The sequence below is a fragment of the Aspergillus welwitschiae genome, assembly GCF_003344945.1.
Source record: "Aspergillus welwitschiae strain CBS 139.54b unplaced genomic scaffold BDQ94scaffold_20, whole genome shotgun sequence".
Taxonomy (NCBI): domain Eukaryota; kingdom Fungi; phylum Ascomycota; class Eurotiomycetes; order Eurotiales; family Aspergillaceae; genus Aspergillus; species Aspergillus welwitschiae.
This window is the reverse complement of record NW_020798714.1, coordinates 272,335-294,347: the sequence shown is the minus strand read 5'-3', so window position 1 is coordinate 294,347 and position 22,013 is coordinate 272,335. Positions and strand designations below refer to the sequence as shown.

The 22,013-nt window shown below is 49.4% G+C and overlaps 12 protein-coding genes and 2 non-coding genes across 14 annotated transcripts in view; 8 read left to right on the top strand and 6 right to left on the bottom strand.

Moving 5' to 3' along the window:
- BDQ94DRAFT_145550 (C2H2-type zinc finger protein) overlaps nucleotides 1-738 on the top strand; it is a 1,735-nt gene extending 997 nt beyond the window's left edge. Inside the window, exons 3-4 of the mRNA XM_026766664.1 lie at nucleotides 42-124; nucleotides 180-738. Coding sequence (XP_026625181.1) covers nucleotides 42-124; nucleotides 180-438 — 342 coding nt within the window. The 3' untranslated portion in view covers nucleotides 439-738. The remainder of the gene's footprint in view (nucleotides 1-41; nucleotides 125-179) is intronic.
- A 1,011-nt stretch (nucleotides 739-1,749) lies between these two features.
- Nucleotides 1,750-3,742, bottom strand: BDQ94DRAFT_160179 (X-Pro dipeptidyl-peptidase protein; the record flags this gene model as incomplete). Its single annotated transcript, XM_026769181.1, has 5 exons — nucleotides 1,750-2,296; nucleotides 2,359-2,741; nucleotides 2,800-3,023; nucleotides 3,097-3,510; nucleotides 3,562-3,742. The coding sequence occupies 5 exons, from the start codon at nucleotides 3,740-3,742 to the stop codon at nucleotides 1,750-1,752; spliced, it is 1,749 nt and encodes a 582-aa protein (XP_026625180.1).
- A 1,453-nt stretch (nucleotides 3,743-5,195) lies between these two features.
- Nucleotides 5,196-6,714, top strand: BDQ94DRAFT_50322 (M20 family metallopeptidase). Its single transcript, XM_026775923.1, has one exon. It carries the CDS (start codon nucleotides 5,356-5,358, stop codon nucleotides 6,655-6,657), a length of 1,302 nt encoding a protein of 433 aa, XP_026625179.1. The 5' UTR covers nucleotides 5,196-5,355; the 3' UTR covers nucleotides 6,658-6,714.
- Nucleotides 6,669-8,581, bottom strand: BDQ94DRAFT_50319 (translation initiation factor eIF-2B subunit family protein). Its single transcript, XM_026775922.1, has 2 exons — nucleotides 8,295-8,581; nucleotides 6,669-8,235 (listed from the first exon to the last, which is right to left on the bottom strand). The coding sequence occupies exons 1-2, from the start codon at nucleotides 8,435-8,437 to the stop codon at nucleotides 6,771-6,773; spliced, it is 1,608 nt and encodes a 535-aa protein (XP_026625178.1). The 5' UTR covers nucleotides 8,438-8,581; the 3' UTR covers nucleotides 6,669-6,770.
- A 467-nt stretch (nucleotides 8,582-9,048) lies between these two features.
- Nucleotides 9,049-9,692, top strand: BDQ94DRAFT_171412 (GFA family protein; the record flags this gene model as incomplete). The annotated part of the gene is made up of 4 exons (XM_026771764.1): nucleotides 9,049-9,156; nucleotides 9,250-9,411; nucleotides 9,484-9,604; nucleotides 9,661-9,692. 4 exons carry the CDS (start codon nucleotides 9,049-9,051, stop codon nucleotides 9,690-9,692), a joined length of 423 nt encoding a protein of 140 aa, XP_026625177.1.
- On the bottom strand, nucleotides 9,134-10,618 carry BDQ94DRAFT_145545 (phosphoribulokinase/uridine kinase family protein). Its single transcript, XM_026766663.1, has 4 exons — nucleotides 10,577-10,618; nucleotides 9,661-10,504; nucleotides 9,484-9,604; nucleotides 9,134-9,411 (listed from the first exon to the last, which is right to left on the bottom strand). The coding sequence occupies exon 2, from the start codon at nucleotides 10,500-10,502 to the stop codon at nucleotides 9,792-9,794; it is 711 nt and encodes a 236-aa protein (XP_026625176.1). The 5' UTR covers nucleotides 10,503-10,504; nucleotides 10,577-10,618; the 3' UTR covers nucleotides 9,134-9,411; nucleotides 9,484-9,604; nucleotides 9,661-9,791.
- Nucleotide 10,619: 1 nt separating this feature from the next.
- BDQ94DRAFT_145544 (uncharacterized protein) lies at nucleotides 10,620-11,801 on the bottom strand. Its single transcript, XM_026766662.1, has one exon. The coding sequence runs from the start codon at nucleotides 11,628-11,630 to the stop codon at nucleotides 11,154-11,156; it is 477 nt and encodes a 158-aa protein (XP_026625175.1). The 5' UTR covers nucleotides 11,631-11,801; the 3' UTR covers nucleotides 10,620-11,153.
- A 1,097-nt stretch (nucleotides 11,802-12,898) lies between these two features.
- Nucleotides 12,899-13,333, bottom strand: BDQ94DRAFT_171410 (zinc finger protein; the record flags this gene model as incomplete). Its single annotated transcript, XM_026771763.1, has 1 exon — nucleotides 12,899-13,333. The coding sequence occupies one exon, from the start codon at nucleotides 13,331-13,333 to the stop codon at nucleotides 12,899-12,901; it is 435 nt and encodes a 144-aa protein (XP_026625174.1).
- Nucleotides 13,334-14,156: 823 nt separating this feature from the next.
- BDQ94DRAFT_t169 lies at nucleotides 14,157-14,247 on the top strand. Its single transcript has one exon. It is a non-coding gene; the product is annotated as a tRNA-Pro (tRNA).
- Nucleotides 14,248-14,517: 270 nt separating this feature from the next.
- Nucleotides 14,518-15,582, top strand: BDQ94DRAFT_145540 (uncharacterized protein). Its single transcript, XM_026766661.1, has 2 exons — nucleotides 14,518-15,281; nucleotides 15,340-15,582. Exons 1-2 carry the CDS (start codon nucleotides 15,092-15,094, stop codon nucleotides 15,381-15,383), a joined length of 234 nt encoding a protein of 77 aa, XP_026625173.1. The 5' UTR covers nucleotides 14,518-15,091; the 3' UTR covers nucleotides 15,384-15,582.
- A 252-nt stretch (nucleotides 15,583-15,834) lies between these two features.
- Nucleotides 15,835-16,129, top strand: BDQ94DRAFT_171408 (uncharacterized protein; the record flags this gene model as incomplete). Its single annotated transcript, XM_026771762.1, has 2 exons — nucleotides 15,835-16,000; nucleotides 16,056-16,129. The coding sequence occupies 2 exons, from the start codon at nucleotides 15,835-15,837 to the stop codon at nucleotides 16,127-16,129; spliced, it is 240 nt and encodes a 79-aa protein (XP_026625172.1).
- Nucleotides 16,130-16,306: 177 nt separating this feature from the next.
- Nucleotides 16,307-17,385, bottom strand: BDQ94DRAFT_171407 (uncharacterized protein; the record flags this gene model as incomplete). The annotated part of the gene is made up of 4 exons (XM_026771761.1): nucleotides 16,307-16,548; nucleotides 16,595-16,941; nucleotides 16,994-17,229; nucleotides 17,281-17,385. The coding sequence occupies 4 exons, from the start codon at nucleotides 17,383-17,385 to the stop codon at nucleotides 16,307-16,309; spliced, it is 930 nt and encodes a 309-aa protein (XP_026625171.1).
- Nucleotides 17,386-18,344: 959 nt separating this feature from the next.
- On the top strand, nucleotides 18,345-18,434 carry BDQ94DRAFT_t170. The gene has a single exon. It is a non-coding gene; the product is annotated as a tRNA-Asp (tRNA).
- Nucleotides 18,435-18,725: 291 nt separating this feature from the next.
- BDQ94DRAFT_145533 (O-phospho-L-serine:2-oxoglutarate transaminase) lies at nucleotides 18,726-21,094 on the top strand. The gene is made up of 10 exons (XM_026766660.1): nucleotides 18,726-18,900; nucleotides 18,959-19,077; nucleotides 19,132-19,306; nucleotides 19,362-19,530; nucleotides 19,585-19,707; nucleotides 19,760-19,785; nucleotides 19,834-20,019; nucleotides 20,069-20,261; nucleotides 20,317-20,407; nucleotides 20,460-21,094. The coding sequence occupies exons 1-10, from the start codon at nucleotides 18,794-18,796 to the stop codon at nucleotides 20,543-20,545; spliced, it is 1,275 nt and encodes a 424-aa protein (XP_026625170.1). The 5' UTR covers nucleotides 18,726-18,793; the 3' UTR covers nucleotides 20,546-21,094.
- Nucleotides 21,095-22,013: the final 919 nt, after the last annotated feature.

Genomic DNA, 22,013 nt, shown 5'->3' with positions numbered 1-22,013 from the left:
CGGTGGACCCTCTTTTAAACAACCCTACCCCTCCATATCAGTTCGTTGCCCCGTCGGAAGTTGATAATAACGACTGCCCTCCTCTCCCCGACTCGTCCTTGCCCGTCCCTGCGAGCGGCTATTTGTTTGTACCCTGTACTGATCACTTAGAGGTAGTGACTCACTAACTGACCCTACAGGAGCCCAGACTGCACTTCGGATTCCACGCTTCCTGTAAGTGGAAGAGCTCAGGGCTGTTTTCGACCACTCCTGCCAAAGCCAACGCAGTATCAGAGCCGGGGGCCAAGTCCTGCAGCGTCAACAAAGTCGTTTTGTTGCAATTTGTGTTCGAAGAGCTACGGATCTCAGAAGGGATTGAATAGGCACGAGCAGAAGAAACACGGTGCAGAGAAAAAGACCGGTGGTCGACCGCCGACTTGCTCGAGGAAACTTGACTGAGACTTGCGGAGGGAAAAAAAAATCGGCTATTTCTTTCCGTTTGATATTGCTGGCTGCACTAGTGGTTTACCACAAAGACTTTGTTACAGCTGTCTGTTGTTCGTCTAGAATGTCCAAAATAGATGCACGGTACTTTTCCAATATGTTCAAGAAGTGTCCAAAAGCTGATTCAGCATACCACGCGCACTTATCTCAACCTCCGAGCTGATCTCATCAATCGTGCCAATATACATGGTGACGTCGTAATCTAGGATGGCTGTATCTATAAGCTGGAATTTTCAGATCATGCAAACAGACGTAGTCACTTTCACTGTAGTTATGATAACTACTCTTCTCTATGGGGAGTGAGCTTGAACACATATCACGCGATCTTATTTGACTTGTCCAAGTAGTCCAGCCTAATACAGTAAGCTAACCACCGTCGAGCTTAGGGATTAGACTACGCGCCGAAGTATTACACGGGTAGTAACCGAAGAGAAAACAGAACTGAGTACAGGCTAGATATCATATGTAACGCATTCATGTATAGGTTTATACCCATCAGACAAAGGGCGTGATGGAGGTAGTATTCAGTGTGACGCTTTGGGACACAACAAAATCCGGTCAAGCGAGAGATATAACTTCACAACATAAAACCTCAAAAGTCAATAAAAGGTAACGATTTCACCTCTTTGTCACTGGTCAGGACAGATACTGTTCTCAGGGGCTCATTCTCAACTCTGTGTGAGGTGCACAAAGCTTTTGTGCACTTCCAGCCTTCCGGGACGTCGCTGGGACTGATGCGTCGTACGTGGCCGTAGTCAGGTTGCCGATAGAGGCGTAAATGCCCACTGTGCCGTACAGGGTTACCCTTGATACCTTGCACGAGCGCCTTGAGAGAATTGATAAAGGTGAAAAGCATCTTGTGGATGAAGTGACGACCAGACGAAGAGGACAGGTATCTGCGTGGAGGGCCCCCAAGGCTTCGCCGGGTCCATGGGCTCAGCCAAGTGCAGGAACGTGGTCAACTGAACGTTGAATAGGTTGACCGTATGACCTACCACAGCGGTTAGGCCACTCATGGACATACTATTGAGGATGCGGATAACGTTGGACGGAGACGTGTGGGTACAATCGACAAGACAGCCCTGGGAGATCACTGCAGCGGAGGCCTGAGACATGGCCGCTCTCCCGGCAGACAATGTGCTCATCCTCAGCGACCAGTTCCGTGTAGATGGCGATATATTGAAGGGGCTGAGAAGGTTCCCATTAGTACCGCTACCTTAGGCGGGGAACACTTCCCATTCCTATTCCTACCTTAAATTCCGGGTGCTAGTTCCGCGGTGGAATGACGGGCAGTGAAATCCAACTACTATCCCTGCCGACCTCTACATGGTTTAGGCCGGCAAACGTGCTTGGGGCGCGATCCTCTGGGTGCTGATGCGAAAACAAGCCCACACCCTGCGTGTCGTGACCCGCAATTTCAAGCACGAGTGATTCTCCGGCTTCCAGCACGGTGTTAGTCGGCCACATCTCCACGTCAACCGGATACTTGTTATTCTCAACCACCGGCAGCACATCTGCACGGGAGTAACTGCGATATGGCAGGTAATGGCGGTGCAGAGGATCTGTCTCATCCACTTTGCGGTGCGAAACACGCAGCCAACCCTTGACAACGGGAACCGGATCGCCGACGGTCCCTGTATGGAACACTTCGTTCCCGTCTTTATCCAGCTTGCGCAGGGTGACGAAAATGTCTATATCAGAAGGGGGTGCATCACTAGGAGTGAGTCGGGATGCGGAGATGGTCAAGTGTGCAATAATATGCCCCGTTATTTCGAGTGAGGAGCTGGTCTTATAATGGAATTGGATAGGGTCCCTATGTTGACCGGAAATTAGATCACAACAGGGTAGTGATGTGTCAAGAGAGGAGTGGCTTACCCCTGGAGCGCATCGTAGGAACAGGTGCCCGTTGTCTCAGCGGGTATGGTAGACAGAGTACGCTTGGGCGTAAGGAAAAACTTGGTATACTGGGTGTCGGGAATAGGCCAGTCTGCCTCGGCGCGACCAGGCTGGTCCAATTCGTTTCTGGGATCGCAATCCTTGTTCCGCAGAGTGAGATAGACCCGGGGCTGGTTCGTTTTCCAGCCCGCATGGTCGTCATCTTTCAAAAAGCAATCCAGGAATGACCGTTGTAGCTCCGCCGATTGTTCCCAGTAGAAGGGTAAATCATGTCGGCCGACAACGAAGCGCAGAAACTTGTATCGAGAAGACGCTCGCGTCCATCCGACCACATTGCCACGCAGGTGCAGCAAGATACCACCCTAGCCCTTCACGTTAGTACACGCGCGGGATTCATAGCAGGCCTCGTTGATGACTTACCCAGTTGGCTACGCTGAGAAGAGGGATTTCAACATCCTCAATGGCAAACACTCGAGATTTGTTGTAATCGTCGTCCGCGAACGGATACCGGACGGTGTTGACGGTCAAGCCAGCCAGGTTTTGGGCCCGGGTCTCCGAATCCAGGTCCCCTTCGAGGGTCGGGTCACCCCAGCGACCGGGGGTGCCATATTGATTGGGTAGTACTTGACGAGACCACCAAATCTCTGTACGGCGCCCCAAACGGCCGGTGCAGTCAATATCGCGAAATGCTGGGGCACATCAAGGGGGTTGACCAACCCATAAATTGATCTGCGAGGATGCCACCATGACGAACAGCCTCTCGGTTATAGTCACTGAAGCCCTCCCAGGGAATAATCGCGGTCAGCCCCTTGGGTCTGCGGGCTGCCACACTCCACTGCGTTGCGGCATAGTAGCTGACCCCAAGCAAGCCGACCTTGCCGGTTGACCATTCCTGCTGGGCAGCCCACTCGATCACGTCAAAAAATGTCTCGCTGGTCGCACGGGACAGGACATCCAATTGTCCGGGACTCTGCCCAGTTCCTGTCTCGTCCACTCTCACGACGATGTATCCCCGCTGGGTCCAAAACCCTGGGTCGGGGGTTTCCCATGCTGAATGGGCGGATTTGTGCTGCGGGTTCACCTCGTCGAAGCTACTCCGATTAAAGACGGAATACGGCACGTCTTTGCCATCTAGAACCATGTTAGAGGTGCATTGGATCACTTGCTAGCAGGTATACAAACAGGGACCGTAGGTTGCGACCACCGGGTAGGTTTGCGAGCCAAATGGCGTGGCGTCTTTGGGCAGATATACGTTGCCGCGGACGACTCCTTTGCCAGGATTTTTCAAGGGAATGTCAACATTCTTCATGAAGACATAGGGGTATGTCTCACGGTCGGTCTGTAGAAACTTGTTGAGAGCCATCTTTGAATGATATAGTTTTTGTGCTCAATAGCTGGGCGATGATGAGATGGAGCGTGGCAAGAAGCAAACCCTACCATCTAACTTGAAGAACGAATCCCCGCATATATAGTAGATGATAGAAAGACCGACCGTAGGAAGGCGGGGGAGGTAACTAGCCTCGGTTATGTCCTTTTCCTCCTGCGTCCGACCTTGCGTCCAATTCAAAGCGAAGGGCACTATCTCTTCCCTTGAAAGAGACGCAAATTTAGCTCCGCCAGGCGGGAAGTGCATATCCGTTGAGACCGGCTCCAACAAATTGTGTCGATGCGTTGGCGCGAATGACAACACAATGCCTTAAGATACTAGTTATGTAGGTATTATATAGTCCGTGATAGGGAAATATAGTCCTGAATACTACCATTAAGTTCACTTCAACTTCATAGAATAGTATATACTAAGCAATATGAAGTAATACAGCACTATCAATACAAGAAGAATTATTATCATAACATCTAATCCATACAAAATTAGATAAGTGATCCAGATACAGGCAGACCTGTAATAGGATATCACAGTAATTGATTTCTGAAGTAATGTTCAAATTAGTATCAGGCTTTATCAATTTCTAATAAATTATTAGTATCCAAAAACGAAACAACTCTAATAAGCCCAATATGCTGCGCATCTCAAATGAGGTCGAATCTCTGTGTCGCAGAATTATTGGACGCCCTATAACAACTACGGGGTTCGGGGCTTACAGCTCGGCGTTCGGGAGCGGAAATCTAAACATAGTTTGAGCGGCTAACACGGACGTCGGAGTACCAGATGGCCGATGATTTGAAAGGGTTGGTTTTGGACCGAAGTTATGACGCCGAAACTCCTGGCTTGCTTGGAAAGAAAATTCGGGGTCCGGCATGGGCACTCCGTGCTATCTTTCTCACGTGTCGCTTGCAAATCCCCTAACAGCTTGTGATATTGGTTGTTATGATCTTTAATCTTGCTGCAGGCAGAATCTGGACGTGATCAATGAATGAAGTAGTCCGTTCCTAGTCAGCATTGTTTCTCCTTTCCTTGGTCAAACTTTCCCTCCTTATCCCTCTTTTGTCTTCTTGTGTGTGTATATTGTAAAATAGAGCGATGTTTATCTGGAGAGCTTTGGTTATCGATAGCCAGTGTCAATGTGGAGTGACAGCGGCAAAAAGTTGTGGGGAAAAGCGGTGAGGGCGTTAGCCTTGATTTATTTAGATGACGAGAAACATTGATAGTACATTCATGCGCATTGATTGGTTGGCGAGTTGGTAATTGCCTGCTAGAAGTAGATCATAAAGGTCGTTATAAGCAACACATACTGTGAGGGGTTAAGCATTGACCTTGAACTCTTTGCAATGTGCAGTTTGCACTCTGTATACAGTCAAAGATCTGCCGTTAGTCACATAGAAGACTAAAAATACCACTTCATTATCATGCAATATTAGTTACAACTTTAGTGACCAAACTAGATCCATTACGGACTAGTTAGCTTCATTAACCTCCAATTTACACTGACATCCATCTCTCTTCATCCCTGCCACATTAACCTACCCACCACTAATAATCAATCAATCTAAACAACCACCCGCAACCCACAACCAACAATGACTCACTCCACCACCACCACCACCACCACCACCACCACCATATCATCCCTCCTCAATTCATCCCCCCTAGACCTCACCCCCTACGAAGACCTCTACAAATACTTCCACGCGCACCCCGAACTCTCCCGCCAAGAGAAACACACCTCCGAAAAACTCGCCGCGCATCTCACCCAACTCGGCGTCTTCGACATCCACACCCACATCGGCGGCTACGGTCTCGCCGGCGTCTTCCGCAATGTCACCGACGAGGACAAACCCCACCAAACCGTCCTGCTCCGCGCAGACATGGACGCCCTCCCGGTCAAGGAACTAACCAACCTCCCCTACGCCAGTACCATCACCATGCATGACACAGAGGGCAATGACCGCCCCGTCATGCACGCCTGCGGGCACGACGTGCACATCACCTGTCTTCTCGCGGCGGCCGAAACCCTGGTCAAGCTGCGCGATGCCTGGAACGGGACGCTCATCGTGCTATTCCAGCCGGACGAAGAGCGCGGAGGCGGCGCGCAAGCCATGGTCGACGATGGGCTTTACTCGCGCATTCCCGTGCCGGATGTGGTGCTCGGCCAGCATGTCATGCGCATGCGGGCCGGGAGTGTCGCGTCCCGCGTGGGAGCCATTATGGCCGCGGCGGATAGTATGAAGATCACGGTGTTTGGACGGGGCGGGCATGGCTCGCAGCCGCATCAGACTGTTGATCCGGTGTTGCTTGCGGCGCATATCGTGGTCAGGTTACAGAGTATTGTGAGCAGGGAAATTAATCCGTCGGATTTGGCGGTCCTCACGGTGGGGAGTTTGCAGGCGGGCCAGACGGAGAATATCATTGCGGATCGGGCAGAGATTGGCGTGGATTTTAGGTCTGTGAGGTCGGAGGTTAGAGAGCAAATTATTGCGGGGATTAAGAGGATTGTCCAGGCCGAGTGTGCAGCTAGTGGGTCGCCTGCGCCGCCGGTATTTACGCCGACGAGGAGGTTTCCGCCGACGGTGAATGATGGGGATGTGGCGAGGAGGGTTGCGGAGACGTTTGGGGAGCATTTTGAGGATTTCGATCCTGATGTGCCGAGGACTAATATCGCCGAGGACTTTAGTACCCTCGCTACGTGTCGGGATATTCCAAGTTGCTTTTGGCTTCTTGGAGGTGTGGATCAGGAGGTTTGGGATAGGGCCGCGGCGGAAGGGAAGATTGAGGAGATTCCGGGCAATCATTCGGCGCTTTTTGCCCCGGTGGTGCAGCCGACACTGAGGACGGGGGTGGATGCGTTGTGTTTGGCTGCGCTGACGTTTTTGAGGAAGTGACCTGTTTGCATTAGAGTAATATGGTAGGATATAGCTTCTGATAGTAGATATTATAATATGCTTCGCTTCACTAATATTATCCCGTTCCAAGACCTCAAATCACCATGGCAGCTTTACAAGTCCTCGAAAAACCTATTAACCGTCTCTCCCAACTGCTTTGATCTCTCCCGGATGCGGCTCTCATCCATGACGCCCTCTTCACTAACAAACGCATCAACCATATACAACGGCACCCATTCGAAGTATATGTTCTTCACCTCGACAGTCGACGACCCCTCTGCATCAGCTCCTTTCATGCCATCTTCTAGCACTCTCACTGCCTTGACGCCATCGTTGCGCCAGGCACTGATGACCTCCATCGGATCGTTGTCTTCGTGGTGGTCATCGTCGATCATACTCCCGACACAATTGATCTTTTCGAGGTCGCTGAGGACAGCAATCTGTGCATTAGGGCTGACGTGTTTCGTGCAAAGCACGGCTGGTAATGACCCCGTCTTGTTGCTCACCCCCTTTGTGCCGGATATGCGGTCTGCACCGAGAAGTAATAGATCCACGTCGGCTGCGGCCAATGCAGCAGATGCGTCTGTGTATATTTTCACTTTCAGTCCCTTACCGGGGGTTTCGAGGAATCGTGACTTGAAGTTGCTGAGAATGGATGAGCCGATACTTGTGCCTTCGAATAGTGGCCTCGACTCGAGGATACGGAGTTCCAGCTTTCGGATGTCCAGTGACGCATATGCTTCCAATATACTGTCCCGGATAGTTGAGCTAGCTGAAACAGTCAAAATAGTGAGCTTATCCAAAGTTTCCCCATGATGCAGAAACTTGAAGCGAATGTAATTCGCAAACGCATCCTTCACTTGCGTTTGACGACTCTTCCGAGACTTGATATGGTGATCGAGCACATTCAGGACCCGTTCCCACTTGTGCTGCGAGTTTGTCTTCTCGTCGCCGAGTATGTCCTTTATCTCATCTAGAACGGCAATCAGGGCATTCATTGTCGCCGCGCCCATGCTTTCTCGGCCATTCTTGATAACATGCCACGCTGCCATGCGAACTGTCTTCCACCACTCCTCACTATTGATCTCGTCTTGCGTCTGGACGATGAAATCCCGGAAGGCCACTAGCGCGATGGCAGTTAATTCCTGTGCTCCACTCTCATGGTCGCTTCGTAGACGCTCTAGACCGAGTGAAAGTGCCTTTGCTGCGCGCTCGTTCAATTCTCCTTCGAACCAGACTCGTCGAAGAGAGTCTTTTAGACGCGGTACAATTTCCAATTCTTCCCTGTCTAATACCGATTGCGGATCGTACCATTCCCATCCCTCATGTTCCCAGTCTATCTTAATAGCGCTTTCACCCTTTCCGCCTTCTGATGTGTCTTTGAGCTTGAATGCGAACGGATGGACGGTCCACTCGCGATTAACGGATTGATCTTCAAAGGTAAACGGCTTCCCTGTGCGCCAGTGTGTGAGCGAAGATTCGTCGAGGGAGGTTTCTTCCGCTAGTTCGCGCCAAGCGGCTTCAAGGGGTGAATTGTCGCTGCGACTTATGCTGCCGGATATAGGAGCGAGATGATGGCTGCGTCACAACAATCAGTGGGAAGTCTACAGCAATCAAAGAGTGCGGGGTAAACCAACCTGTACGTTCGCACCTTATCGCTGCGCTTGAACAGCGCAACGACAGGTTTTTCAGAATGGCCCTTTGGGAAGTGGAAGATAAAGGAGGAAACGACAGCGCGCTTCTCAAGTTGCGACTCGTGAGGTTGTTCCTTGTGCGACATTGTGAAAGTGGCGGGTAAACTACGCCTGGTGAAACTTCTATGTACGATGCGGCATGTACAGAGAGAAGGAATAAGCCTTTCGGCTGATCAGCATACGCGTGGGGCGGGACCACCGTTTCTTGACAAAAAAAGAATGAATAGAAGACGGCGATAGTCGGGGAATATAAAGATGGGACAAACAGTCGCAGAGCGTCAGCTGATCGGGTAACTGCCGAAAGAAATGAGGGGATTTATTCGGTCATGGTCACATCACGCTATCGCTGCGTCCATGACAGACAATCAATCTTACGATGATTATCGAGGGCTGATATAGCTTGTGCCATGGTCATTAGCTTGCTCTCATGTGCTTTTCCATTATTATCTCGTATTTTTGATAAGAGATTAAAGGAATTTGCCCAATTGCCAGAGATAAAATGTCCGCGCCGATCATGAGTGTCTTTCTGCGACGGGGCAGTCCTGCCGTGACGTCAACATTCGTCAGGCGCATCGCTCTATACAACAATCCCAGAATTCTCAATTATAACCTCAACAATGATTTTAATTCAATTACTGCACATAACGTACCAAGAAGAATCGCTCTATATCATCAAACCCATCGATACTTAACCAAAATGCAATCCTACCCTGGTTCCTGCTTCTGTCACAAAATCACCTATAACCTCAACCTCTCGTCTCCCGACGATGCCCGCACGTCCCTCTGTCATTGCAGCAGCTGCAAGGTTAGCCAGATAGCTCCACGGTTCTGATCTACGATCTACACCTTAACTTTGTCCACAGGGTGTTCAATTGACTAACATATTTCGGGGTTATAGAAAGCTTTCGGAACAAACTACGGTCTAACCGCCAAGGTCCCCAAAGATGCCCTTCAGATCACATCCGGTAAGCTTAAGGAATACGTGGGTGATAATGGGTCCGGAAGTATAATACATCGGGAGTTTTGTGGGGATTGTGGGAGCTATATTTGCGAGTATGGGGTATGTTCGTTCGCTCTAGGGGGGCTCGTTTGTGGGAGTGGCATAAGTGCTCTGCTAATGGGTCTTGGACAGGATGCTGTCAAGAATGATTTCCGGTATATTTGTGTAGGGACATTGGATGATCCGGAAGTGTTGCCGCCGAAGGGAGAGTTTTTCTGTCAGAGTAGGGTTCGTTGGATGCCGGAGATTCCGGGTGAGTGTCTGGTCTGTCTTGTCCTCATGGTGCGCAATAACTAATTCGGTTCGTAGATGTTTTTCACAAAAGCAAGATCAAGGAGTAAAGAGTCCGCTCCGATCATCGCCCGAATCTAGCTTCCTTTCAGTGTGAAGATGTCCCATTATGAGCGCTTTGTATTGTAGATGTGTACACGAAATGATGTCTATGTCAATTCCACACTCTTAACCACCATATCAGGCCGTATCAGTTTCCCCTGGATATGCAGCGCATTCAGATAGTCATTGCTGTCGACACGACGAAAACCATCTTCCAGCGTCTTCTCAATCCCCGCACTAACATGACGTCGAGCGACTCTTCCCCTAGCTTCCTGCAAGTCTGCATCGACAAATATGCGATAGTCGACTAGTTGCGAGACATCACGCCAGTGTTCTTCGTTTAACAGGAGATAGTTGCCTTCGATAATGATAATCGAGGCATCGCTTGTAACAATCATGCCATTTTCAATGGGGTCTTTGGCCTCATGATCAAACGACGGTGCATATATTGAAGTAGCGTCAGATGATGAGCCTCCGTCTGTGGGAAACGGGGTAGAATCTGCCCACTGTCGTAGCTGTTGAACAAACGTAACGAAACGCACTGCATCAAAGGTCCATGGTGCACCACGCCGGATATATGCTTCTTCCCGATTAGGGAGTATGTCCAATGCCGCCCGCGACAAATGGAAGCCGTCCATGGAAACGAGGGCTATTTTGTTTGGTTGCGACTCGGCTCGGAGTTGTTGAGCGACAGCTGAGGCTGTGGTTGTCTTGCCAGAGCCTGGTATTCCAGCTATAGCAACGAGAAGCCGCTTCTTGTCATTCTTGCGAGCTTCTTGTTGAATTGCTTCTGCAATTCGAATGTATTCTGCTTCCATCTGTTCATTCACGTTGATCAACTTGATGGACAAATGAACGGTAAGCGGGATTGCCTAAGCAGGGCAACTAACCTTGAAACACACCTTGTGCGTCTTTGTTATTAATGAAGAAGTCAGATCCAAAGTCTAGTTTGTGCTTTCGTAGAGAATCCATCTCTAAATAGGTGCTACCTTGTGGCGGGGGAATCGGCTGACAGTGCTCCGACGACTGCTAGCAATGGCACACGTTGGAAACAAGTATCCGAGGTAAGTAAATCAACGATTCGCGGGGAACGACTAAGTTACATCCGATCAGTGAAATCTTAAGCTTGCACGGTCTTTTGTTTGATTTGGAAGCAGTCGCTTTGGTCCACGTTGGATATTCGCCATAGGGAACGGTGGCGAATCGTCCATGTCCTCACCATGCTACTGTTCGTCCGGATCCAGCATATGGGAATGTACGGTATGTGATCAGTCATTTGGCCCCGAATGTCACTTCCACGAGCAACCTTATGCCAGTCGTTCCCCCGCATGTGGGGTGACTGGGCGATAGAGCTATCTAAGGCACATGCCTATCTTATCGGCCGGAAAATAAACTATCGCGATGATAGAAAGAAGAGCTCCGTCAAATGTTCCACCAAAGTATCTCCATTCACTCATGATTCATTATAGTCAAGTTGCCAGTAGACGTGGCGGTGAATTTACTAATTCAACGTGGCGGGAACGCGACTTGGTTGACCGCTTCGGTGGTTTTTGCAGAGGTGCCACATAAAAGCACAGTATCTGCTGATCCAAGCAATGCGAGCAGCGCGGTCTCTGCTGGTCGCAAACAACGCCCCATGTCTGGCATGCCTTGCAAGGATAACCATGCTCGTTTTCGGAGGACCGTTCCCGCAGTCCTGTATCCCATTCTCCAGTGGCAGACAAACCATCTCTTGCTGTGCCAGCACAACCGTTCGTCTTTGTGGAGGCACCGTTTGTCGCTCTGGGGTGATTCGCGGGATCCGCAAGGGCATCGTGGGTCCCAGACCCGGCGATCATCCACACCGACCAAAACCATTGCGAAAAGCGCTTCAGAATGCATTCTCCCCCCATATGGCTTTTCCTGGTAAGCCCGTAGCTCACCGAACTTTCAGCCGGCTGTGCCATTGTGTTTGACAAGGTGTCTGATAGTATCGTATCTTCGTACCACTGGTCGACTGGCAAATATGCTCGGGCGGGGTGCTGATCAGAACTAGAAAATCATTAGCGTCTTTATCCGATTTGATCATTGACGACGCCACTTGCAAACGCATACCTGAGACTGCCCTTATGGTACCGAGGAAGTAGACGATTATAGTCACTGTCGAAGTGCTTGAAACATTCCCTGTCGATCGACGAGAGGTCTCTTCAAGCGGAGGGAGATCGCTGCGGTACTGCAAGAGAAGCGTACCCGCGCGACCTGTTAGCGACGAAATCTTTCCATAGGTTGATGTCGTGAGACAAGAAGAACGGGAAGCGGGATTCCAGCTTCTGAAGAAGAATCCGCGTCTAACGAAGAAAGAAAGACAACAACACGAAGGGGAGAAAGGATCCGAGCACCGTTATAAGAAAAACCCCGCGCCATCGGAATGCCAACACACGGTCCTCCAGGACACGGGGCCCAGACTTGGGGTGACTTGGAGCGACCCCTGTCACCGGGTCCGCGACACCCAAATCGCATGGATCGACATTACGTCACATGAGTGGTGCCACGGTTCGTGGCTCTGATATGTGCAGTTCCCACTTGGCCATGAAGGCATCCTGGTCATGGCGCTATAATAAGTCTCGGTTATAAGGGAAAATCCTGGCATGGCGCTTGCTTGATAGATTAGTCCGAGCTCTATGGATACACGATCGGAGTCCGAGTCAAGTTGATATTTAACGTCCACGTAAGTGTCGGAAGATAAGCAGAGAGAACGGTCGCGATTCGTCCGCCTGCAAGGTCGGTGATTTATTGGACTCTTGTGTCATCCAGGTACCTCCTCTGAGTCAAGCGACTGACCGTCTGACATCCGCAGGGACAGCTGGGCTGATCTACTTCCCTTGCAGCCAGCTAGTCCGGTTTCATCCTAGTCCTCCGGCCCCAAGATAACCATATGTCGAGGAGCAAACGCCTTGTTGGAGCTTGTTAAATCTGCAGCCTTATTCGTTTCGCATAAGATTTGTATGGCATGCAGGAAAGTAGGGGAGCTAGATTCTGATCCGTGCCTGCTTCGTGTCGCTTTCCGTTCTAGGCCTCAGACCGCCCAGTAAATAGTGGTATCCGGACCGATGCCTAATGCAGCCTGCTACAACACATCACGGCCATACGTGTCACCGCATACTCATAAAAGGCCATTTCCCGTCCATATGGATTTCGTTGAATTGTCATGATCTGAAGCCACTCTGTAGTACTCCTAGTTTGTCTCAACCAATTCAATAAATCTTCGAGCAAGCGACAGTCGCTGATCTATATCGACCTGATTATACCCAGAAATGATGGTCTCGCTACTTATCAGGTATTGCTCGCGAAATACATCCCACAGCTCTCTCTGCGGTCGGGGGTAGAAGGGGTCATTACGCCAAAAAGCAGTAACGGCCTGCTGGACCCCATCATCGCACATGGGCATAGGCTGACATAAATCGAAGTCCAGCATCCACATAGTATGCTGACCGAGGACATTGGTGATTATGTCGGTGTTAGGTTGCTGTTCATCGAATGGAAGAGGAGCCAGGACAAATTCAATATCATTTCCGTCCATCTCGCCGAGCCAGTGTAGAGTTGCTAATGCTTCACCCATCATTCGCGCATATTTCTGCATGTCTTCGGTTGGAATACCAATGTCTTCCATCTGGTCTTCATGTAATGGGTAGTTTCGCAGTGAGAAAGCCGCAAATCTCGAGGGTCTGTTGATTTCAGTCCTCTGCGTCCGTCGCCTACCCAGATACGGCCGTATCAGACAGTCTCTATTGGCTGCGCTTGTCAGTATCTCCATTTGTATCTTTGGATTGCAGTATTTGTTGACAATGAGCTCTCTAGTCTGCTCAGGAAATGGGGGAATGCGGTCTGAGACAATGGCATTGCAGGGTGAGTGTTGCGATGGAAAGAGAGGAAGATTTTCCGACCACCACCGATCGCTTGGGGGGATGAAGCGATGACACTGTGAGACCCGAACTTGGGGAAATGCCTGATAGTCACAGGATCTTCGACTTTTGATGTCTGTCAGTCGCGAGAGACACCGAAGAACTCGCTGGTTCATAGCATAATCATTAGCGAGGGACCTGTCTGGACCGCCATCCTCTCGCTTGATGGCTAGACCAACTTCAGCGAGGGTCCAGACTGTCCCGCAGAATCCTGCACCGATACAGTAATATTTTGATTGCATGATTGCTTGATGGTGTTACCGGGTGTGATATGGAACGGAGAAAAGGTACTGTGAGGTGAGTGTTTCTCCTTGTGGAAAGGTTTGACATCATACTTACCCCTTCTGTTTCCGCACACTACCCAAGGACTAAATCTAATGATTGAATTTAGGGGTTTAGGAACTATGTTGATATCTTGAATGGTATTTGGCAGGTGCAACCGTCTATTGTTTAGCTTGGAGGAATGTCAAGCTCAAGAATTCATATCCTCCCCATTGTTATACCAAAAAACAGAGCAGCATAATATATCAAGCCCGGGTGGTCTAGTGGTATGATTCTCGCTTAGGGATACAAACCCAAGCATATCTGCGAGAGGTCCCGCGTTCGATCCGCGGCTCGGGCCTTGAATCCTTTCTTTTTTCGTTTTTCTTTCCTCAGGAAAAAAGTTCTGTTCTCTTTGCTATTTCTTTTTTGGCTCTATTGAGTGTGTGTATTGATCAGGCCGCCGGTCGGGCGCTTAGAAAGACATGTCGTCTGTGAACACCCAATTAGTCGCACGTTTAGTGAGCCAAGTACACAAGGGTAGGTCATGTGCTGCTGAAAGAGTGGACACCACAAACACACAAGAAGCAAGCACTTCGGGACCATCCGGATCCAGTCGCTATTTCTTCTTCAGCTAACGATCAGATTCAATGAATCAGCAGCTCCTCCCAATCTCAGAAGCCCAACCATATTCCTCCCCTGGCATCGGTTCCAGATTATTAGAACGTCCCCAGAGTCGATCTGCCACGGTTTGGAACTAGGTTTGGTCGTACCTTATCAGGCCACCCGCCCCATGAATCCTGGAATATCAACCAAGGGCAGCTACCCCGGATTGACCAGCAAGCTTCCATCAAGACCCGATGACAGACACAAAATTGAGCACGCTCCCCTCGGCTAGTCGAGAGTTCACTAGTGATCCCATGACTTCACCTTTTTTGTCGCGAGTAATTAAAGCTACCAGTCTACCCTGCCCAATGAGCCTAGGTTATGGATTATCTTTCTGATGTCAAGACTTAATATTTTGGGTGTAGTTGCACGCTATTTAAGTTGGCTGTGATGGCGAATTTTGATGCGTGATGGAGGGAAGGAGTTGTAGCTAGTACCTGCGCTACACAGTGCTCTACCGAGAAACTACACTATTGAGTGTCTCTCTCTAATATCTATCTATCTATCGATAGTCTCCCTAAGGGGGCACATTCATCGTCATGTCCACCACATCTAAGAAGAATACTATGGGCATCACAGTTGAAGAAGTCAGGAAGCCTGAACCTGAGCTTGGGGGTCAAAATCACAGTTCTCCTAGCCTGGAGGAGCTCATCGAGGAGGTCCCTCCTACGGAGGACTCGCCGAGTTTGATTGAGACTATTGGGTATTTGCTTTCTATTCAAGACGGCTGTATGCTATCTCTTGGTTGTGATGATGGAAGATAGAAGGTGGCTAATTGGTATCACAGATGGACCGCCGGATTCAACATGGGATGTGGAGGATTTCGATTGAAAAGTTATCTGATGTTCTAAGGTTATGTTACAAGACGGTGATGATATTATGGGTGGCTCCGGATTAGCTATTACCCCGGGTTAGCGCTTGGTGCTCGATAATGTTTCTTCTCCATATAACGAACGAATAAGATGTACTCTAAACACAGACCCTCTTACCGAATTTGTCAAGAGAGCCTTCACAAAGATCTTGGTTTTATAGCACAGTAAATAAACCCTAAGGCTTTATCTGTCGAACAATGTTCAAGTTCTTTTGAAGGAAACAGGCTTTAGCTTTCGCTGATGTCAGACTGCACAGCATAATTGGTGGCAACCAGTCATTGATGTTATGGGTATAAATCTTGACGTTCTGCAGACCTGGTTGTGATTAGCCACTATTGATATGCTATCCTGTTCAGAGACTTCCTTACCTCGGCATTAGACACTGTCATAATACTACAACACATCGTACAATGTCCGAACACGAGACTCAAGTCCCAACACCAGCGTTGAGCCAGCCACCGCAGGAGAACGGGGAATCCTTGATAGATATGCTACACCTCAACAATGTGACATCACATATTGTAAATGCGGTTGGACATATCACTGATGCAGAAAGTGATGCGGACACAATTGACTGTATGCTGTGCCCCTACGCACGTGGTAGATGGAGGATATGCTAATATCTTTGCAGGTGATGATCATGTGTTAGTATTCGATAACCCCTTCAAGGGAGCCATGGATGGGGATGACGACGAAGATCTTTGATTGGGTTCCTGGCCATTGATGATATTTTATGCGCCCAATAGGATCGATTACTTACTATGGGGTGGGTGGGGAGCAATGCCTGGGCAGGTGATGTTGATATACCATTCTTTTGCAATTACCAAGTCTCAGCATAGAAACTACTAGATATATCATTCACTCAATATGATCTATCCATGATTATACCTCATCCTTCCATGTATTAATGAGAAACTCCCTCATCTTGATGGGCTGAATATCGGGAAACATAGAATTCATACGCTCCTTTGGTAGATCGAAAGCGCCGGCAATGGTGAGTCGGCTCACCAGCACGGTCATCTCTAGAGCCTCCGCCTCAGAATATCCGGTGAGAAACGGTGGCACTGTGACCTGGCCTTCTTTAATCTTCTCGGCACTGTCGTAGATAACGTCGAATTTTTTGCCTGGTCAAGTTAGTCAAATTCCTTTGTAGATGCTCGAAATACATACCTCTGGCCTCCTCAGCAAGCTTAAGAAGCTCGTTGTAGGTAACATCATCTCCTGCAAAGACGCTGAATTCAGGCCACTCGTCAAGATCAAGCAGCTTCACGATATATGCTGCCAGGTCGTACGAGTACGTCACGCTCATTTTGTCATTGCCATCGCCGGGAATACCGGCCCAGCAATTGGCTACATCGATCCCGATAACGTGTTGATGGATGTTGGTTCGCACTCGAGGCATCCCCCAGTAGTCCATGAGGACGCCGGGGCAGACCCGAGTATACTGCAACTTGGTTTTCTTCAGCATTTCAGCTACATCAAGCCAGTACTTAATGCTGGGATCGTGGGGTAGGAGACTGTTTCATTAGCAAACTTGCCATTAGTAAGTACCAAGTAGGGTGAACATACTCCTCGGTTTGAATAAATGAATATTCGCTGGGCACAAATCTTTTCGTAGCACTAGACCTCTCGGCAGCCTGGACTAGGTTCATCTGGGATTGGTTGGCTTCCTCCGTGTAGATTCCGATGGCGGAGATGATTGTGTGTATCGCATGCTTCTCCAGCGTTTGGACAATAGAGTCAACATCATCATAATTGATCTGAATTTGCTGCGTCCGCCCGAGAACGGGATCCTCCTTGGGGCTCTTGACTTTCGATGAGTTAGTGCGCGCGAAGCATCGTCAATGGGGTCGTACACTTTGAGTCAAGACAATGACCCGATACTTGGGCTCCTGCAGCAACGCCTCGACTATGGTCTTCCCTATGCCGCCAGTTCCACCGGCCACAGCAATCGTGCTCATCTTGGTGTGTTTATTTGGAGATGCCAAGGAGTTCTGGTAGAGTAAGATGGTTGTTGGCAGCTGGATGCTTTGGCTAAATTCGGGAGTGGTAGAATCGGGCCCTGCTGGCTGCCGGCCCCACTTGATAAGTTGGTGGGTCCTGCTTTTCCACTTCCATAGATGATACTGTTGACATCGTGACAGCACGTAGTGCTATCAGCAGTGCCGAATTTGCTGAAATTTCATATTCCGCTGGTTTTCAATTGTAGGAGTTTGAGAGGGGTCTATAGTGTGCTGTGCGACCTATAGATACTAGTGTTGGGATTGTCGATAGGTTCACCAGTGTTGAAGTGACCAAAGGCGTGTCACGGTGTCTTACATTGCTAGCGCCTTGCGGGCGACATCATCTCTCTTTCTGTTTAAGTGATTGTGCAATAAGTTCATGTAGTGCTACTACTTACTAGTAGTACTATCAGACGATACTGTGATGGCATGTTGAAGTTTCAGTGGACGCATGAGGTCAGACTTCGCAGCAGGTTTGCATGAGAATATATATCCGACAATTTAATGATCGACCAACTAGCCGAGTGGGCAGCAAATAAGGAAGGGCAACATCAGCACACATATAGCATTTCACTATAGCTATTTATACTGTATACAAAAACAGGCGTAGCCAACTATTGCTATTGAGGGACAAAGCAGCAGAGAGATGTGATGATTTCAGGAACTCGGTAAGCGGATCTGATGAAACACGCAGGATCGTAGTGTAATGTAGTTACATGTATCTTAGTACCCAGGACTCCGAGTGTCGAAATATGCACCTACACTAGACGAGGTTTTAGTTATGGTGTGCAGCTGCAACGGACCTTTACTCTACTGGCAAGGAGCATGGCCTTAAGAGGCTCGTCCCTACTTGTCAGTATCAGTAGCTCATACTTTGCAGGATCATATAGTCTAAATTGTGACAATTCCCTCAACAATCCTCGATGGTCTAACGGTCATGATTTCCGCTTGTCAATCCCAGTTGGGAACAAGCGCGGGAGACCTGGGTTCGACTCCCAGTCGGGGAGATTTCCTTTTTTGCTTTCCGCACATATTACACAGCATATCTTTGGCCTACTATTTTGAGTCACACATTGAGTCACACCTGCGTATATCCAATGCTGTCATACACCCCTTACTATTTGCACTATCATGCGCCTCATGCCTAAGCCTCACGAGGATGGCTTGACATGCCACAGCATTCTTTATCCGGCGAGGGGCAATCCTGTGGCACGCCGGGGAAACGAAGGGCCGGCCCAAGACACCCCCCGGGAAGCCGCTTTGCGTAGCCCCGGACTTAATGAGTCAAGCACCGATCGCGTCATTTCATTTAAATTCTTCTGCAGTTCGCTTGTAGCAAGACAATACACCAGCAATTGCAATCATCATGAGAAGAGAAGACATTACCTACCTGGGTGCTGGCCCTGCCAGTCTTCCCACCGATGTTCTCGCCACAGCAGCCCAGGCGCTGCAGAACTACGAAGACACTGGACTGTGAGGGGCACTGATCTGTGCGATCTTATCTGCGACCGTATCTGACCTGCACTTCTAGTGGTGTCGCAGAACACAGTCATCGCAGCGAAATTGCGACGAATATCCTGAACAACGCCAAGGCTGACCTTGCTAACTTCCTGGATATTCCCGACACCTATGAGATCCTCTTCCTGCAAGGTACATTGCTGTCCTCAGCTCTCTTCGCAATTTCAACTCGCTGATGGATTGAAGGTGGTGGATCCGGCCAATTCGATGCGACCGTTTACAACCTCGTGTCGATCTGGGTTGAGAAGCAGAGACAGCAGATTATCAAGGAGAAGGCCAATATCAGCGAGGATGAAGTCATTAGCGAGTTGCGCAAGAAGGTCGAGTCGGAATTGAAGCTGGACTACCTGGTCACTGGATCGTATGGTCACCCAAGCCCAGAGCGATCGAACAATCTATACTAAATGGCCCCACAGATGGTCGCTGAAGGCCAGCCAGGAAGCTGTTCGCCTTCTTGGCTCTGAATATGTCAACGTCGCCAGCGACTCCAGGACCGTTAACGACGGCAAGTTCGGAAAGATCGCCGATGAGTCGACTTGGAAGCTGAGCCCCAAGGCTGCTATGGTCTACAAGTGCGAGAACGAGGTGTGTACAGTTTCTCAACCATGATATTCTCGCTAACGCGTCTTACACACGTAGACTGTCGATGGTGTTGAATTCCCCAGCTTCCCCAAGGTTCTGGAGCCCAAGGGCACCGACGAGGACCCCATTGTCGTTGGAGACTTCTCTTCTACCATCCTGTCTAGACGTATCCCCGTTCAGGTACGTACCCGAGCCCCGTTATTCTAATCAGTTCAATACTGACCATTCCTAGAACTACTCGATCATCTTCTTTGGAGCGTAAGGCTGGTCAATCTTCGTGACAGAACTTTAACTGACCCCTAAAAGACAGAAGAACCTGGGTGTTGCCGGAATCACGGGCGTGATCATCAAGAAGGACCTCTTGCCCCCTGTTTCTACCCCTTGCTCTCCTGCTATCCTGCGCAAGCTCGGCTTGCCGATTGCGCCCACCATCCTCGACTACTCCGTTGCGGCTAAGAACAACAGCTTGTACAACACTCTCCCGATCTTCGAGTAAGTGATCCACCAAGCTTACAGGGTTGGTCCCGCTGACAGCATTTAGTGTCTATATTGCAGGCCAGGTCTTGAAGAAGCTGCTTGCTGCCTTCCCCGATAAGGTGGATGGACAACAGGCCGTGGCCGACAGAAAGGCGAAGCTCATCTATGAGACGCTTGACGCCTACCCCGAGGTGTACAAGGTTGTCCCCGCTAAGGAGGTGCGTTCAAGAATGAACGCCTGCTTCCGTGTGATCAAGGTACGCCCCTCAGCCCATATAACTGATGTCTCGAGACGGATGCTAATCTTCGCAGGGTGGCAACGTCGACGATGCCGAAAAGGCTTTCCTGAAGGGCGCTGTCGAGCGTGGAATCACTGGCCTGAAGGGCCACAGAAGCGTCGGAGGTAAGTGACACTAAAAGCTGTGGTCGGCTACCGTGACTGATTTGATGTAAAGGTATCCGTGCGTCGAACTACAATGCCATTCCCGAATCAGGCATTGAGAAGCTTGCCGCGTACCTGAAAGAGTATGCTACGGCATAAACGCCAAAAAAAGTTTTCAAAGGTGGAGTTTGTATATTTGAAACAAAAGCACTGTTATCATTCAACCTTTCAAGTGGTGCAGGTTATAGACAGGGGTAACGCATAGAGCCTGGACATAGCATTTACCAGCAATAGGTTCAACCCATTCAGAATGGCTGGCCCAACAAAACACTTTATCAACGTAGTCACGTCAATATAGAATGTTCCGCATAGCAATACGCAACGATGAACTCAATCTGATTAGGGGTGAGGTGGCATGAATAGCATATCTTAGTAAGGCGATGGATGTGATGCTGGTACTCAAGACTGATAGCGCTAGGTCTGGATGGATTTGCTGTGCAAAGATATCCTTCTACGGCATACTGAGCACACGCTATGTGTTGTAAAATGCGTGGTGCCAGCTAACCACATGATAATATCTCGAGGCTGACCACTCAGCTAAGAGTTTATGTTTCTGTAGCGTTCCATGCAGCATCCCTGTTGTAGCATTCACCCGCCCGACAACCCCGCCTCCAGTACTGACGTCTGTCTCTTGACCATGATTTTGACCATGCTATAATCCATCCGCTGATTCAGATTCCAGCGAGGGTCCGAATTATAGATTCTATTTCATGCAGCTCTTGTTGTTCACAACAGAATGAAACACGTTACGAAGCTCCACCTGCCTCGCCCGCCAGCTGGCCTCGAGACTGGTGTTTGGAATCTCCCAAACGAGATAGAATCCCAGATCACAACGCTAGCTGCCATCATTCAGGTCCAGCACCAACAGCGTACTCCCCTTGCAAGAAAAGAGGACGAAGACGATGCAGAATCTGAAGACGCAGAAAGCTCAAGTGATGAGAAACTAGGCAACCATGGACTTGGATCCTCGGCCATTGTCGCTCCTTTAGCTTCGGAAAGTACAAAGGACTTGAAAAGGTGCTTTCTAGATCGACTGGCCGAGTTGTTGTGCTATGAGAAGAATGCACATTATGTGACTTGCACGTATATACGGGAAGGAGAAGAGGAGGTTACTATTCTCGCGTCACGGAACGCTTCCTGGAAAGACAAGAACATTAGTCTCCTAGAAAGTTTGGCAAGCACGCTGGAACAACTAGCAGTGAGGGGTAAGCTTGGGCATCATATGTGTCTTCTTCCTCGTTGGGTTTAACATCGGCCTCAGATCCTTTCATCCCGGGCCCTGAGCCGGACCTGGAAAGGAAATTCAGCGAATACTATACCCCACGCCTGGACTACCATGCCAAACAACTCATCAATTCCTTAAAAACAGTAAAAGAGGTGACCGGCCTGGTCTCTTTCCTAAAGGACTTTCTTTCCCGACGCATCTCTTCACAAGTCCTTGTCAACGAGGTCAACGAAATTTGCTACAATACCGACTTCTATTCCAGGATTAAGGTAGTGCCAAAAGCAAAGAAGATAGTGCAAGAGCTGGGTTTTATTTGTCGCCCTCTTAACGCTGCTGACACAT